The sequence below is a fragment of the Salvelinus fontinalis genome, chromosome 36 (genome assembly GCF_029448725.1).
Source record: "Salvelinus fontinalis isolate EN_2023a chromosome 36, ASM2944872v1, whole genome shotgun sequence".
Taxonomy (NCBI): domain Eukaryota; kingdom Metazoa; phylum Chordata; class Actinopteri; order Salmoniformes; family Salmonidae; genus Salvelinus; species Salvelinus fontinalis.
The window spans coordinates 287,464-304,502 of record NC_074700.1 but is presented as its reverse complement, the minus strand read 5'-3'; the positions used below and the strand labels follow the sequence as shown (position 1 = coordinate 304,502).

The 17,039-nt window shown below is 41.3% G+C and overlaps 1 protein-coding gene across 1 annotated transcript in view; it reads right to left on the bottom strand.

Annotated features, from left to right (window-relative positions):
- Positions 1 to 17,039, bottom strand: part of LOC129835386 (collagen alpha-1(XXV) chain-like) — a 146,482-nt gene that overhangs the window by 124,768 nt on the left and 4,675 nt on the right. Inside the window, exons 3-4 of the mRNA XM_055901024.1 lie at positions 5,329 to 5,355; positions 3,971 to 3,997 (exon numbers count right to left, since the gene is read on the bottom strand). Of these exons, the coding sequence (XP_055756999.1) occupies positions 3,971 to 3,997; positions 5,329 to 5,355 (54 nt within the window). The remainder of the gene's footprint in view (positions 1 to 3,970; positions 3,998 to 5,328; positions 5,356 to 17,039) is intronic.

Sequence of the window (17,039 nt, the reverse complement as noted above, 5' to 3'; positions counted from 1 at the left end):
GAAAACCTTTCAGCAGGACAATAACCTACAACGCAAGGCCAAATCTATGCTGCAGTTGCTTACCAAGAAGACAGTGAATGTTCCTGAGTGGCCAAGTTACAGTTTTGGCGTAAATCTGCTTGAAAATATATGGCAAGTGTCACGTCTACTCCCGCACTCGATGTTGCCAGTTAATTCATTATTACGCACACCTGCCACCATCGTTATGCGCACCTGCGCTTCATGAGACTCACCTGGACTCCATCACTTTCCTGATTGCCTCCCCCTATATCTCTCACTCCCTTTGGTTCTTTCCCTAGGCGTTATTGACTTTGTTTCTGTTTCTTGTCCGTGTGCTTTTCGTGTTTCTTGTTTGGTTCAATGTTCCGTTATTTATTAAATTCCCTTCCTGTACTTGCTTTCTGACTCCAAGCGTACACGTTACAGAATAACGCCTCTCCAAAGGGAAGCAACAGGGAGTTACTGGGGACGTCGGGTCCAAGTGTCGCTGCAAAATCAACCGGGGATGCCTTAGCTGGCTCGTCAGGATTCCATGCCTCAGCTGGCTTGACGGGTTCTCAAGCCGCAGTTGGCTCGTCTGGCTCCCGTGTCTCAGCCGGCTCTACAGGCTTCCGCGCCTCAGCTGGCTCTACAGGTTCCCGCGCCTCAGCAGAAGCGACCGGCCCGCTCCTGGTCTTCGGGACCGTCCCTCCCACCATCGTTATGTGCACCTGCCCTTCATGTGACTCACCTGGACTCCATCACCTTCCTGATTGCCTCCCCTATATCTGTCACTCCCTTTGGTTCTTTCCCCAGATGTTATTGATTCTGTTTCTTGTCTGTACGCTTTTCGTGTTTCTTGTTTTGTACTATGTTCTATTTATTATTACATTTGCACTCCCTGTTCTTGCTTCCTGACTCCCAGCGTACACTTTACAGCAAGACTTTAAAATTGCTGTCTAGCCCCAACAAATTGGCAGAGGTTGAGCTCTTATAGATTTACAGAAGAGGACTCACAGCTGTCAAAGGTGTTATTAACTTGGGGAGCTGAATACTTAAATTTTAGTTATTTAATTTGTATTACTCTTTGACATTACAGAGTATTTTGTGTAGATTATTGACTAAATCGATTTTAATCCCACTTTGTAACACAATCCAAAAGGTCTGGTTATGAGCTGACCTGACCCCTCTGACCTTTTACCAGGTGAGTTGACTGAGAATACATTCTCATTTACAGCAACAATCTGGGGCAAGTTACAAAACACTATAAAAATACATACACTACATATACAAAAGTATGTGACCACCCATTCAAATTAGTGGATTCGGCTATTTCAGCCATACCTGTTACTGACAGTTGTATGAAATTGAGCACATAGCAATGTAATCTCCATAGACAAACATTGGCAGTAGAATGGCCTTACTGAAGAGCTCAGTGGCTTTCAAAGTGGCACTGTCATAGGATGCTAGTTCGTCAAATTTCTGCCCTGCTAGAGCTGCCCGGTCAACTGTAAGTGCTGTTATTGTGAAGTGGAAATGTCTAGGAGCAACAACGTCTCAGCCGGGATATGGTAGGCCACACAAGCTCACAGAACGGGACTGCCGAGTGCTTAAGCGCGTTAACATTATTTGTCCTCGGTTGCAACACTCACTACCGAGTTTCAAACTGCCTCTGGAAGCAACATCAGCACAATAACTGTTTGTTGGAAACTTCATGAAATGGGTTTCCATTTGCTGAGCTACCACACACAAACCTAAGATCACTAGGATGGAAACACCACTCCAGCCGATGCTTGGCATAGCGCATAGTGTTCTTATGCGAACAGTTTTTGTTCTGACGTTGCTTCCAGAGGCAGTTTGGAACTCAGTAGTGAGTGTGTTGCAACCGGGACAGCAGTCCCATTCTGTGCGCTTGTGTGGCCTACCACTTCGCAGCTGAACCGTTGTTGCTCCTAGACATTTCCACTTCAAAATAACAGCACAGTTAGCAGGGGCAGCTCTAGCAGGGCAGACATTTGACGAACTGACTTGTTGGAAAGGTGGCATCCTATGACTGTGCCACGTTGAAAGTAAAAATCTATATTTTTTCTCTATAATACTACTACCACCTAGCAATTTGATGAAGTTGGCTTTAGCTAGCCCAGATAGTTATGAGGGTGGGAGATTGGGAACCTAACAACAAATAAGCCATTTCATGCTATCAATCAAGTAGCTAGCTTGTCTAATTATCTTAGCTGGCATGTCCGCTGGCAAGGTTGGTAGACTTTAGAAAAGCAAGCAGTAACTAAATAAGACTCAAATTCCTTTCAATCTTTTACCCAGATTTTAGCAGAGATGCAGATAACCATATTTTGTTTCTTTAAAACAAGAACCACCAGTCAGGAGGATACAGGCAGCTCAAGAGGTATGCTTACATTTTATTCTTTTTTTTTTACATAGAATTAAGCATAATGATTATGGTCCTAGATTGCATTAAAAAGCTGTATCAGGTCTTTGAAAAATTCTAAAATCTCCAACCCCCCCAGTAATCCTCATGTACTTTGTGCCCCTCAGATTTTTGGGGTGCATGACGCCCCTGGATATCATCATAGTCTAAGACCAGAATGAATGTCGACTGAATTATTTGCTTTCTGCTATTTAATGAAAGGCATGACCTATTCCTGTAATATAAGCCCATTTTAATTCTTAACATCTTAACTAACTCATCAACATGCTTTTTGAAGGAAAGCCTATCATCAATCCAGAATCCTACATATTTATAAGCTGGGAAACGATCACTGTGGACACCATCCAATGTATGTATGCATAAATCATCAGATACATTTGTATGTGATATGCAAAATAACATATACTTGGTTTTACCTGCATTAACTACCAATGTCAGTTAAACAAAGGCTTTCTGCAAGGCAATAAAGCCAGATTGAAGCTTTGAAATAGCCTGGTCAGCTTTGGGGGCAATAGCATACACAATAGTATCATCTGCAACAGTACAAGTGAAAGTAACTTTTTTTTACAGATTACACAATATTGTTAACGTAAAAAAGAACCAGAGCAAGAATCAATCACTGTATCAAAGGGTGTCCAAAAAATGTGATTTAACACCATCAGTAAATACACACTGCGCTCTGTCCGTTAAATCATTTTCAAATCAGCTACACGCCAATTGAAGAAAGCCACTGAATAAGTGATGAGTGATCCACAGTGTCAAAAGCCTTAGACAGCTACTATATATAAAAAAAGGGCAGCACAGTATTTATTCCTTTCCATACAATAAATAATGTTGTTTAAATCCATAGAGGTAGCAGACATGGTGCTATGACCATGATGAACAGTTGCTCTACATTTCGTTGTTAAAAAGGATCTAAGTTGAGTATTTACCAATAATTCTAAGATTTTAGCTAGGCAAGAGAGTTTGAAAATGTGGCGATAATTATTTAGGTCACACGGGTCACCACTTTTATGAAGGGGGTGTATATGGGCCGCATTCCAGACCCTGTGGATGGAACCAGAAACCACCGTCAGGTTAAACATGTGTTAAAGGACAACTCCACCACTTTTAAGATTTGGGTTGTTATTTTCAAGAATTAAGTGATGTCCTACACAGTTTTAGTGTAATTCTATGACTTAATGTCTATTAACTGTTTAATGATGAGCGAAACGGGAAATTGCTTCTCTGTCATGTTTTCAAGTAGGCTCCCTGAGTTGACTAATACAAAAAATTATGGACAGTCGTTTTCAGCAACCTATATAACCCGTCTGTAGTTTTGATCATATTGGAACCCCCTGCTACAGTATACAGTATATTGCTCTGGTTGTCTTTGCACAAAAAAAGTGTTAAAACTATCGTTGGAATCCCATGGAAAAACCATATCCCTGGAATCTCATGCATCTCATATCTTTGGCCCACTACTTCGGCGAGGGAGAAATACAGTCACACAAAGTCACATTCAACAGCCAATCAAAAAATTACAAAAAAGAGCAAACCACATACCCGCGGTCCTTGGTCGCCTTGATCCCCCTGCAAGGGGCAGAAAGAATTTGTCTTGAAATACATGTATTAACCAGACACACACACACACACACAGAAGAAAGGAAAAATAATATAGTCAGCCTCAAATATTAATTGTGGTTGAGAGTAAAATCACTTATGATAACACAGACTGACGTGAATAGGGTTGAGGGGAAGGGGGTACATGACCAATCTCTTTAAACCTCACCACACATTTAAGACGTGTCAATTCTTAGTAAAATTTTTGACTGGCACATCCTCAGACGGTGTACTTTATTCAACTTAGGTGGGTGATTTAACACGGTTGCTGTTTTAACATTGAACAGAAAAAGGCTGAAGTTGAACGAGGCCAAACAAAATGCAAGTGTATCCAATAACCAACTGTCAGTTAGCTACACTAGTATAACCCTCAACTTTTGAATGACACATTCTGCATTTCTGTTATTTACTGTACGTGTTGTGCCCTGATCCCATAAGGCGACGCACAATTGGCTCAGCGTCGTCCGGGTTAGGGGAGGGTTTCGCCGGGGTAGGCCATCATTGTAAATAAGTATTTGTTCTTAACTGACTTGCCTAGTTAAATAAAGGTTAAATAAAAATGATCGACAATTTGTTGATGAGGTACATTGAGTTATTAGAGGGGTCTGACTGAACAGCAAGGATTGATAGTAAACAGAACTTTCATTAAACACGAATACCAACAACTGTCAGTTATATATCTCAAAAAATGAAATAATATATACGCCCTGTTAGAGCCACACGGATGCTTTGCAATGCCTGCTAGTCGAGTAAGACAGAGGAAAACCAGAGCAGCCTATTTCCATTGTGTGTGAATTAAGGGTGGAACGTCAACCATTTTCATGGTTTAAATATTCCAAAGCAAGGCAAATGGGTACATATTGGTCCCCAAGTTCAACAGACTTATAAAGATACAGTGTGGTTATTTCTCATCGGCTGCCATTTTATGGAGGGATGTTCAGGAAGCATTTAAGCACTTCAGTTCGGGCCCTGGTGTTAAGTCATTAAGTCAGTGGATTTGTGAACGATGTGAATATTTAAATATTCACAACTGAGACTTGAGGTAGGTAGGACTTCAATTTTTAAATGGAACTTTAGAATACCATACAAAACTACATTATTTATGGACACATTTGATTAGGGAATAAAGTAAAGTCATACGTTAATGCTTTTGACCCCAAAATGTATTGTAAGAAAGGGTGGGAAGCCAAGGAATTTAGATCATGTCCATCCACTGCCAGAGAAACCAAAGAAAGTTAGCCCTTGGAAAGTAATACATTCCTTATGCATTGAACATATGAATAAAACATTTGTTTACCTACCTTGTCACCCTGTAGACCAGGAGGACCCTATTGGGCGGAAAAACATTTAATTAAAAAAGTAAAACATTTTATACATATTCATAGCATTACAAAAATGTACAGTCAAAGCTGCAAACTGAATGCAAAACAAGGCCATGTGCATAAATCCAGCAATATCCAACAAAGTTCTGACAAGTGGTATGGAGAAACTATATATGCTCTTCACAATGGGAACACCTACTTTTTACACAATTGTTTTTGAAAGGTAAGTTCTACATTCTAAGGTCAGTCATTCAATGTATGAAACGCTCCTGGGTGGGCCCTGTAAAAGGTAATGGGTGAACAGTTGTATTTTAAGGCAGGATGCCTTCGTATTCTCAGTAATAGACCTAATGAGGTCACCCAGTGTTTTTCAACCTGTTTTGTTCCAGGAACTGGCACACTGGGGTTTCCCTCCTTTGAGCACCACGTACAGTAGAACTAGCATTTAAACTCTAATAAAATCAGTGTCAGCTCACTAACTGACCAACCGGTCTGCAACATTGTACCTACTGGAGGTTGAGAAACACTGTTCTAATGCAGTCCATGTCATTGATCGTCGGCCCATTGGCCAGTGCTTGATTGAGCTTGTGTGGCTTAATGGACTATTAGAATAGTCCCAAAACGATGAATCCCACCCATCTGATGGAAGTCTAGATCAAACTTTTAGTGTTCCACCAGACCTCCACCAGACCTTAGCCTTCCACCAGACGGGTGGGGTTTATAATTTTCAAAAGTATTTGAACCCAGGTTGGCTGACTGTTGTAGTGGAATGCACATGTTGAGCATGTTGTTTATCTGGCTCAAGACCATTGGTTGAGTTGAAGGGTTGATGTAATTGTGGTTTAAAATTAAGGCAGCATCAGGAAAATCATGACCAGTGAACTGTTCCATAATACCAAATCATCAAAGCTGCATGTTCGCAAGCACTAACGGATTTTGTCCAGACATGGCAAGAGAACTTCAGCTGAAGTATAAACCTCCGAAAAAATATGACTGGTTGTGCACTGACTGTAATAATCTGTAGATTGGTTGTTTACAAATGTTGACCTGTGTTTGTGTATGTGTTCTCACTGGCCCAGAATAGCAAGCCAACAGACACAGACTTTGTGGTGGTACATTAATCGCACAAATCGTAAGGTCTGGAATGAAAGTGATCCAGAGATATTTCAGCAGCCTTTCTCTTCAGCCAACACTGTGCTAAGGAAATAGAGCTCGAACAGGGTCAGCACCCTTTCAGCCCTTCCACACCGTTCTGTTGTGTGCAGGGCCCACTCTTATTGGAGTACAGTGATCCCAGTCATTTTGGGTGAGTGGCAGCACCAATCGGATTAATCCCATGTCCCCAATGGTATTGAGAGGGAGGTGCCGGCTCAGGGGAACTGTAGTTTTTCTCACCTGTAGTTTTCCTAGCCCACACCTTTAAAGCTAAGACACACCAGTAGGATTGTCAAATGTTTACTTGGCACCTCTGAACAGAATGTCGGCAGTCAATCTCTTTTTGTGTTCACACAGCAAAGACCATGGAAGTCGTCCAAACCAAAAGGTGGCAGTAGCGTTGTTTGGCAATGCAGATGTATTGTGTGTATTGCTTATGGTCTCGATTCCAAGCTATCTGCACTGATGTTGCTATTTGTAGAAAGCCCTTGTTAATACTAGCCAGATGGCAACAGTGAAATTACTATCTAACAAGATTTCGAAGAAACAATTTCATTCATTCTCCATTATCCCATACTAGCTAACGTTAGCATATTCACAAGCTAGCACAACATAGCTATCTAGTTAGCTAGCTAAGGACATGCACTAACTCGGCCGCTAACACAGGCAGCTGTTTCATGGAAACTAGCTAATACATTGTGATTTAATTATGTCAATACTAGCTAAAGTGGTTAGCTAGCTTGGAATAACTATTTAGTGTTTTATGCATTGTGTTTGTAACGTAAACTCACTCACTTTTGTACATCGCCTTGGTCCGTACAATTGACCTTATTTTAGCACCCCAAAAACGTAATACTTCCAGATCAACTGTAATGTCAATTGAAAAAGCACAATTTCTCCCCTTTCCAACAAAGTCAATGACATGCCCTCCACGCTGCAGGAAGAAGGCAATGAGCCCCGTCTGGTCTTTTTAAAAATGGCGGGTGGGGAAGAGAAACTAATGCGTGATAGTGAGAAGGAGAGATATCATGTGGAAACATTGCTTTTTTTCACTCGATCTGTCCAACTTATCACCTTATCGCCTCTAAAATGTAAATAAAACACGATAAAGAGTTTATATAATGTGTCATTACATACCTATTTGAAGGTTTGTGTCGAATTTTAATCGGGTTTTTAAGGCGGTGCTAAAGTGATCTTCAGAAGTAAACATTGCCTTTTGAGAGTGATGATCGTTTGCAGTGACGACGCAAAAAATGACTAGGTATCCCCCCTTACCCCCGTCACTGTCCATTTCTTGTTTTTAAACGATGAGAGAAGTGCTACACCTGGTGGAGAGAGATTATAAGACAGAAATAGTTGCTTTACACGTGCTGTACGTTACGGCATGACACGTCACGATGTAACGGAGGGTCAGTTTTTTCTACTTTTCTCCAATACTATAGAGCCATTACCATGTCGATCAACGCTTGAATAGAAACGTAGTTCACACCTCAGATTTTGAAGTCAGCACAGTCGCTACAGTCCTATTCGTTTTTTTTGCAGCCTCTTAGTGAATGTCGCGGTTGCGCACATTTGTACGGAATGGGGTGAGTTTATGTTACACTTAGCTACATTGCATATGAAGTGTGACTGGTTCGTCTATGGATGTACAGAGAAAATGCCCGCCTTTTTTGTTGGCTCCTCCACATGGGGGTTCATGCTCTCTGACTGGCTCAAAGTCAAGTTGTTGGCCACTGACAAGCACTGCAATTATACATTCATGGTTGCTTTGCTGGCCCCTCAAAGAGGCATAATATACAGAGAACATGGGTAGGTATTCTGACGTGAGATCTGTACACCCAACTATGAGTCATTTAGTCATTTATTGATGTCATATTTTCAAGAAAATACAACATTCAGTATTCAAATCTCAAGGCAGAATAATGCAGATGGTCTATGTGCTGAATTAAAATAAGTGCCATTGCAACATAGAGCACGTTTATCCCCTGGGGAAACAGTGGGAAACACTGGTGTACTCTAGACCCTCAAGCCAGACATACAACTGAGCCATGTTTGGACAAGAAACATGGTTGGACGACAAACATGTTTTAACTGCATTCCTGTAGTGCAATGTAATTAGCCAACAATAAATCAGTCGGAGTTTTCATTGTAAGGGAAACTATTTGGGAAAATGTAGATACCATTGACCAGCTGTTGCCACAAATTTATAAAATGCTGGACAAAAGAATGATACAAAATTACCGATTGCAGTTTTAACGCAAGCCTGTTTTACATATTTTGTTGGCAGAATAGCGCGGCCTCGACACTTAGACGCCAATGCCATGCCCTTTGGACATCTACATTTTAAACAGTCTAATAAAAGCCATTTAATATACACCACCACAAATGAATCCATTATTTTGTTTATGACAGATCTTAAGAAACATGATACAAAAAAAATGATTTCAAAAGAACAGAATAGCATACTTTGAGTTTAATGTAGCTTATGTTACTGTGCTTAGTCTACATGGCTATGCGCCATGACAATGAAATCAAAAAGTTAATTTGTTAATTTCGCAGACAAGACACGCTTATATTCCCCTGCCCTTATCACAGTCAACACATATATATTTTATAGTAAGAATGCAATCACAATATAACAGAATAAAATATAATTTTTCCTAAACAAACTATTGCTGAGTGTCGCAAGTCCTCACGTTTGGAATGAGTTGATCAGGTGGTTATTCTACAAAAAACTGTTATATTGAATAATTTTTTTTAGAGTTGTTTGCCAAATGTAGTGTGTTAGAAACCTTAGAGTCTGCTCTTTCCGATGGTCTATAAGAAATCAAAAACTCTGGGCTGCATGCAACTCTGTAGGAGGATTTGAATAAAAGCATGTTCTCCGTTCCCTGCCTCTGTGTCAATTACAATTTCATCCACAATTTGTCAACTGATAATATTATAATCCAACAGACTATTGTAACTGCATGTCTAGATCTACACTGAGTGTACAAAACATTAAGGACACCTTCCTAATATTTAGAATATTGAGTTGCACCCCTCCCCCTTTTGCCCTCATAACAGCCTCAATTAGTCTGGGAATGGACTCTACAAGGTGTCGAAAGCATTCCACAGGGATGCTGGTCCATATAGACTCCAATACTTCCCACAGTCATGTAGATTCCAATGCCTTTGGGTGGTGGACCATTCTTGATACACACGGGAAACTGTACTACCATACCCCGTTCAAAGGCAATTAAATATTTTGCCCTCCCCATTCGCCCTCTGAATGGCACACATACACAATCCATGTCTCAATTGTCTCAAGGCTTAAAAAATAATTTGTTAACCTGTCTCCTCCCCTTTATCTACACTGATTAATTTAACAAGTAAGGGGTCATAGCTTTCACCTGAATTCACCTGGTCAGTTTATGTCATGGAAAGAGCAGGTGTCCTTAATGTTTTGTAAATTCAGTGTATTATTATATGTATGGAATTAGTTGTATGAAATTAGTTTCAATATACACTATATATACAAGAGTATGTGGACACCCATTCAAATTAGTGGATTCGGCTACTTCAGCCACAGCCGTTGCTGACAGGTGTATAAAATCGAGCACACAGCCATGCAATCTCTGTAGACAAACATTGGCAGTAGAATGGCCTTAATGAAGAGCTCAGTGACTTTCAACGTGGCACCGTCATAGGATACCACCATTCCAACAAGACAGTTTGTTGTCTGTCTTCGGCTGCAACACTCACTACCGAGTTCCAAACTGCCTCTGGAAGCAACGTCAGCACAATAATTGTTTGTCTAGAATTTTATGAAGTGGGTTTCCAGCCACACAAGCTTAAGATCACCATGTGCAATGTCAAGCGTTGGCTGGAGTGGTGTAAAGCTCTCGGCCATTGGACTCTGGAGCAGTGGAAATGTGTTCTCTGGAGTGTTGAATCACCGCTTGTCCATCTGGCAGTTAACAGATGCCAGGAGAATGCCCGAATGCATAGTGCAAATTGTAAAGTTTGGTCTGGAATAATGGTCTGGGGATGTTTTTCATGGTTCGGGCTAAGACCCTTTAGTTCCAGTGAAGGGAAATTTTACCGCTACAGCATACAATGAGATTCTAGATCATTCTGTGCTTCCAACTTTGTGGCAACAGTTTGGGGAAGGCCCTTTCCTGTTTCAGCATGACAACGCCCCCGTGCACAAAATGAGATCCATACAGAAATGGTTTGTCGAGATCAGTGTGGAAGAACATGACTGGCCTGCCCAGAGGCCTGACCTCAACCCCATCAAACAACTTTGGGATGAATTGGAACACCGAATGCGAGCCAGGCCTAATAGCCCAACATCAGTGCCCAACCTCACTAATGTTCTTTTAGCTGAATGTAAAAAAGTATCCTCAACAATGTTCCATCATCTACTGGACAGCCTTCCCAGAAGAGTTGAGGCTGTTATAGCAGCAAAGGGGGGGACCAACTCCATATTAATGGCTATGATTTTGGAATGAGATGTTCGAAGAGCAGGTGTCCACATCCTTTTTTAATGTAGTGAATGTGTTAGTAAATCTTTTTTTTCAGCATTGTTGGCCAGACACCTGCTGGCTTTGGTTAAGTCACTGGCAGTTTTCACTCTGAACACATTTACACTCAGACAGCAATCTTTAAAAGCCTTGACAAGCCTAATAGTCTTTGTGGATTTACGCAAAATTAAGGCAGTTTATAAAATTATTACAATCATTCACAGATTTCACAACACACTGTGCCCTCAGGCCCCTACTCCACCCCTACCACATATCTACAGTACTAAATCCATGTGTATGTGTGTGCATATGTTATCATGTATGTGTGTGTGTATGTGTGTGTGTGTACCCATGTGTCTGTGCCTGTGTTTGTGTTCCATAAGGTGTTTTTTAATCTGTTTTTTAAATCTAATTTTACTGCTTGCATCAGTTACTTGATCTGGAACAGAGTTCCATGTAGTCATGGCTCTATGTAGTATTGTGTTCCTCCCATAGTCTGTTCTGTACTTGGGGACTGTGAAAGAGACCTCTTGTGGCATGTCTTGTGGGGTATGCATGGGTGACCTAGCTGTGTACCAGTAGTTTAGACAGACAGCTCGGTGCAACATGTCAATACACATACACAAAGAGAGTTGAATCGGGAGTTAAACACCTTCCTCCTCCCTCTGCAACTGGATCCTGGACTTCCTGAAGGGCCGCCCCCAGGTGGTAAAAGTAGGCAACAACACGTTTGCCACGCTGATCCTTAACACTGGGGCCTCTCAGGGGTGTATACTTAGTCCCCTCCTGTACTCCCTGTCTGCATGACTGCGTGGCCCTTCAGGACTCCAACACCATCATTAAGTTTGCTGACCCGCCCCGACAACGATGAGACGGCCTTTGGGGAGGAGGTCAGAGAACTAGCCGTGTGGTGCCAGGACAGCAACCTCTCCCTCAATGTGATCAAGACAAAGAAGCTGATTGTGGACTACAGGAAAAGGTGGGCCGAACAGGGCCCCCATTAACATCGACGGAGCGGGTCGAGAGTTAAGTTCCTTGGTGTCAACATCACCAACGAACTATCATGGTCCAAACATACCAAGACAGTCGTGAAGAGGACACAACAAAACCTTTTCCCCCTCGGGATCCTGAAAAGATTTGGCATGGGTCCCCAGATCCTCAAAAGGTTCTACAGCTGCACCATCAAGAGCATCCTGACCGGTTGCATCACCACCTGGTATTGCAACTGCTCGGCATCTGACCGCAAAGCGCTACAGAGGGTAGTGCGTACGGCACAGTACATCACTGGGACCAAGCTTCCTGCCTTCCAGGACCTATATAATAGGCGGTGTCAGAGGAAAGCCCATAAAATTGTCAGAGACGGCGATTTGCGCCTGGTCTCGGAGAAGCAGTATATCCGTCGCTTCTGACTCATAAAAAAATATATTTTTTGTCCAGTTCGAGTTGAGTAGTCGCTGTTCTGATATCCAGAAGTTCTTTATGGTCGTAAGAGATGGTAGCAGCAACACTATGTACAAAATAAGTTATAAACAATGCAAATACAAAAAAAGACACAAAATAACACAGTTGGTTAGGAGCCCATAAAACGGCACCCATCCACTCCGGCACGATTATAGCACTGTTGTGTATGCTATTGCCCCACAGCTGACCAGGCTATTTTGGAGCTTCAATCTGCATTTATTGCCTTTGTTGAACTGAAATTAGTACTTAATGCAGGTAAAACCAAGTATATGTTATTTTTGTAAAATCTAATGATTTATGCATATTGAATGGTGCCCTTACAAATATCTAGGCATCTGGATTGATAATAGGCTTTCCAAAAATCATGTTGATGAGTAAGTTGTGAATTTAAGACATGAAATAGGCTTATTTTATAGGAACAGGTCATGCCTGTTGTTAAATAGCAGAATACAAATAATTCAGTTGACTTTTATTACGCTCTTAGACTATGGCGATATCGTCTATATGTTATGCAGTTGCCACTGTATTGAAGCCACTGAACGCAGTTTATGATAGCACACTACATTTTATTACGGGTAACTGTTTCAGCACACATCACTGCACTCTTTATCAGGTAGGAAGGCTGGCTCTCTTTGAAGTCTTGTAGATAGATGCATTGCACACTTCTTGTTTATAAAGCCCTATAGTATAAACTACTGTACCTCACTTCTCTGCTAACTTACAGAATATACAAGCTATCAGACACGGTCTCAAGGATTAAACCCCCTAGAGTCGATGTCCGCGTTTCCGCGGAAATCTAAATAGCATAATAAAAAAATCCCCATAAAAATCTATCAGTTTAAGATAAAGACATCAGGGGGGTTTTTTGCATTGGATGCGTCTCAATTCACCGCATCCACTGATGTTGCACTTTCGCATCTGCGGTGAAAGGTGACAGAGCTAGAGCGATGGTGTCAGACCATGAGACATCCCGAAAATCGGTCTTCTCACAACATCTTCGGTAGCGTATTGACGGTTTAGAAAGATAACAATCTATGGAAAGATGAGACTCACGAAGACGATGGTGTTTTCCTTTCTGCTCTAAGACCCCCACAAGCATCTTGGGACTCGTCTGAAGTCGGTAAAGGCGATCTGCCAACTTCTGTCTGTAGCGTGCGAAAAGTTAAGGCAACACACTAATATGACCCCTGTGTGGAAAGGTGAGACTCATGAACACGTACATGTCTGCGTACACGCCAATAGGCCTCGCAAGACTTGTCTGAAGGTCACCTGGTAACAGTTGAAAAACAGTAGAAGTACTGTATACAGTATATGGACACTCTTTAGTGCCAAAAATAAAGGCTTAAATACATGTAAAAAATATATAGAAATGTTTCTTGATCTTTCTTATATCTCTCAGATATACAGTTGAAGTCGGAAGTTTACATACACTTAAGTTCGATTCATTAAAACTCGTTTTTCAACTACTCCACATATTTCTTGTTAACAAACTATAGTTTTGGCAAATTGGTTAGGACATCTACTTTGTGCATGACACAAGTAATTTTTCCAACAATTGTTTACAGACAGATTATTTCACTTAAAATTCACTGTATCACAATTCCAGTGGGTCAGAAGTTTACATACACTAAGTTGACTGTGCCTTTAAACAGCTTGGAGAAAATTAGCATTCCAGAAAATTATGTCATGGCTCTAGAAGCTTCTCATAGGCTAATTGACATAATTTGAGTCAATTGGAGGTGTACCCTTGGATGTATTTCAAGGCCAACCTTCAAACTCAGTGCCTCTTTGCTTGACATCATGGGAAAATCAAAAGAAATCAGCCAAGACCTCAGAAAAAAATTGTAGACCTCCACAAGTCTGGTTCATCCTTGGGAGCAAATTCCAAATGCCTGAAGGTACCACGTTCATCTGTACAAACAATAGTACACAAGTATAAACACCATGGGACCATGCAGCCGTCATAACGCTCAGGAAGAAGACGCGTTCTGTCTCCTAGAGATGAACATACTTTGGTGCGAAAAGTGCAAATCAATCCCAGAACAACAGCATAGGACCTTGTGAAGATGCTGGAGGTAACAGGTACAAAAGTATCTATATCCACAGTAAAACAAGTCCTTAATTGACGTAACCTGAAAGGCCGCTCAGCAAGGAAGAAGCCACTGCTCCAAAACCGCCATTAAAAAGCCAGAATAAGGTTTGCAACTGCACATGGGGACAAAGATTGTACTTTTTGGAGAAATGTCCTCTGGTCTGATGAAACAAAAATATAACTGTTTGGCCATAATGCCCATCATTATGTTTGGAGGAAAAAGGGAGACGTTTGCAAGCCGAAGAACACCATCCCAATCGTGAAGCACGGGGGTAGCAGCATCATGTTGTGGGGGTGCTTTGATGCAGGAGGGACTGGTGTACTTCACAAAATAGATGACATCATGAGGATGGAAAATGAAGTGGATATATTGAAGCAACATCTCAAGACATCAGACAGGAAGATAAAGCTTGGTCACAAATTTGTCTTCCAAATGGATATTTGGTAATGGCCATCACAAAGCCCTGACCTCAATCCTATAGAAAATTTATGGGCAGAACTGACAAAGTCACGTGCGAGCAAGGAGGCCTACAAACCTGACTCAATTACACCAGCTAAGTCAGGAGGAATGGGCCAAAATTCGCCCAACTTTTTATTTTATTTATTTATTTTACCGTTATTTTACCAGGTAAGTTGACTGAGAACACGTTCTCATTTGCAGCAACGACCTGGGGAATAGTTACAGGGGAGAGGAGGGGGATGAATGAGCCAATTGTAAACTGGGGATTATTAGGTGACCATGATGGTTTGAGGGCCAGATTGGGAATTTAGCCAGGACACCGGGGTTAACACCCCTACTCTTACGATAAGTGCCATGGGATCTTTAATGACCTCAGAGAGTCAGGACACCCGCTTAACGTCCCATCCGAAAGACGGCACCCTACACAGGGCAGTGTCCCCAATCACTGCTCTGGGGCATTGGGATATTTTTTAGACCAGAGGAAAGAGTTCCTCCTACTGGCCCTCCAACACCACTTCCAGCAGCATCTGGTCTCCCATCCAGGGACTGACCAGGACCAACCCTGCTTAGCTTCAGAAGCAAGCCAGCAGTGGTATGCAGGGTGGTAACTTACTGTGAGAAGACCCAAGTTAAACAATTTAAAGGCAATGCTACCAAATACTAATTGAGTAATACTAATCGGTAAACTTCTTACCCACTGGGAATGTGATGAAAGAAATAAAAGTTGAAATAAATCCTTCTCTCTACTATTATTCTGACATTTCACATTTTTAAATAAAGTGGTGATCCTAACTGACCTAAGACAGGGAATTTTTACTAGGATTAAATGTCAGGAATTGTGAAAAACTGAGTTTTAATGTATTTGGCTAAGGTGTATGTAATCTTCCGACTTCAACTGTAGGATAGACACTTCAGAACAACTTACTTTAGATTTTTCTGGGGGGGAATATCTGGTGTTCCATGTAGTGAATCTGTTAATGCGTTTGTATGGGCAAATAGCAGTAATGCCAAATATAACAGGCTTAAAAAAATGTTGATACTTAAAATTCTAAATCAAATAGCAAAATGATCCTTGGTTTGACATTCTTAAAACAATTCCAAATAGTTTAGTAGAACCTCCCACTCCCCTCCCCTGGCTTAGACAGAGATTGGACTGTAATAGGTTAACTCTGGAGATCCCTTTGGTCTCGACAGAGTTACAGTAGGTAAACATGCCTTTAGCTATTTTGCACCTTGCTTGTGGAATGGTCTACAGAATTAGCTGAAATTGGATGAATTGGTGCCTCTGACACAGTTCAAACGGCTAAGTGACGACCTTTTTAAAGCAGTCATTTGGACTGCTCATGAATTTAGTTTTATATTACTGTGCCATTTTTTAAGTCATGCCCCCCTCCGTCCTTGACATTTCCTAAATACGTCTGTATAACACACTGTCACTGTTAGAATCTTAATATCACAAACAGAACTGGAGTTACAACCAGTTATAGGGGGGCATGTCATTGTTTTTATGGTTTTCCCTCATTGCCCCTTCTCCCGACAGTAGGGCCTGCTTCCTTCCTTCTCCCAACAGTTGGTGCCGTGCCCAGTTGATAATCACCCTGGCAATTGCCTCGAAACTGAACCTAAACTATACCGAAACTAATTTCACACATACTGTATAACAACAGATTAAATAAATGCAGTAAAGTATGATGGGGAGAGGATGAGTGAGTTGATGAGCGAGGGGACGCGAACGATGCATAATTATGAATTATGAATAATAATTAATTGTGAATTGTATTTATCTATTCTAATTATATCAGTCCACCAAATCCAAGAAGTCTTATCAGTCTACTCTGGCCTACTTGGAGTACACACTGAAAGTGTGCGTAATTTACAATGGCAAGAAGACCAAGACGAATGGATGCACATGCTGCGTTAGCATTGCTACAAAATCTGAATGAAAACGAAAAAGGAATCATGATGATTCTTTTTCTGATTCTGAGTCTCAGAATCAGAAGAACCTCCGAGGCCTAAG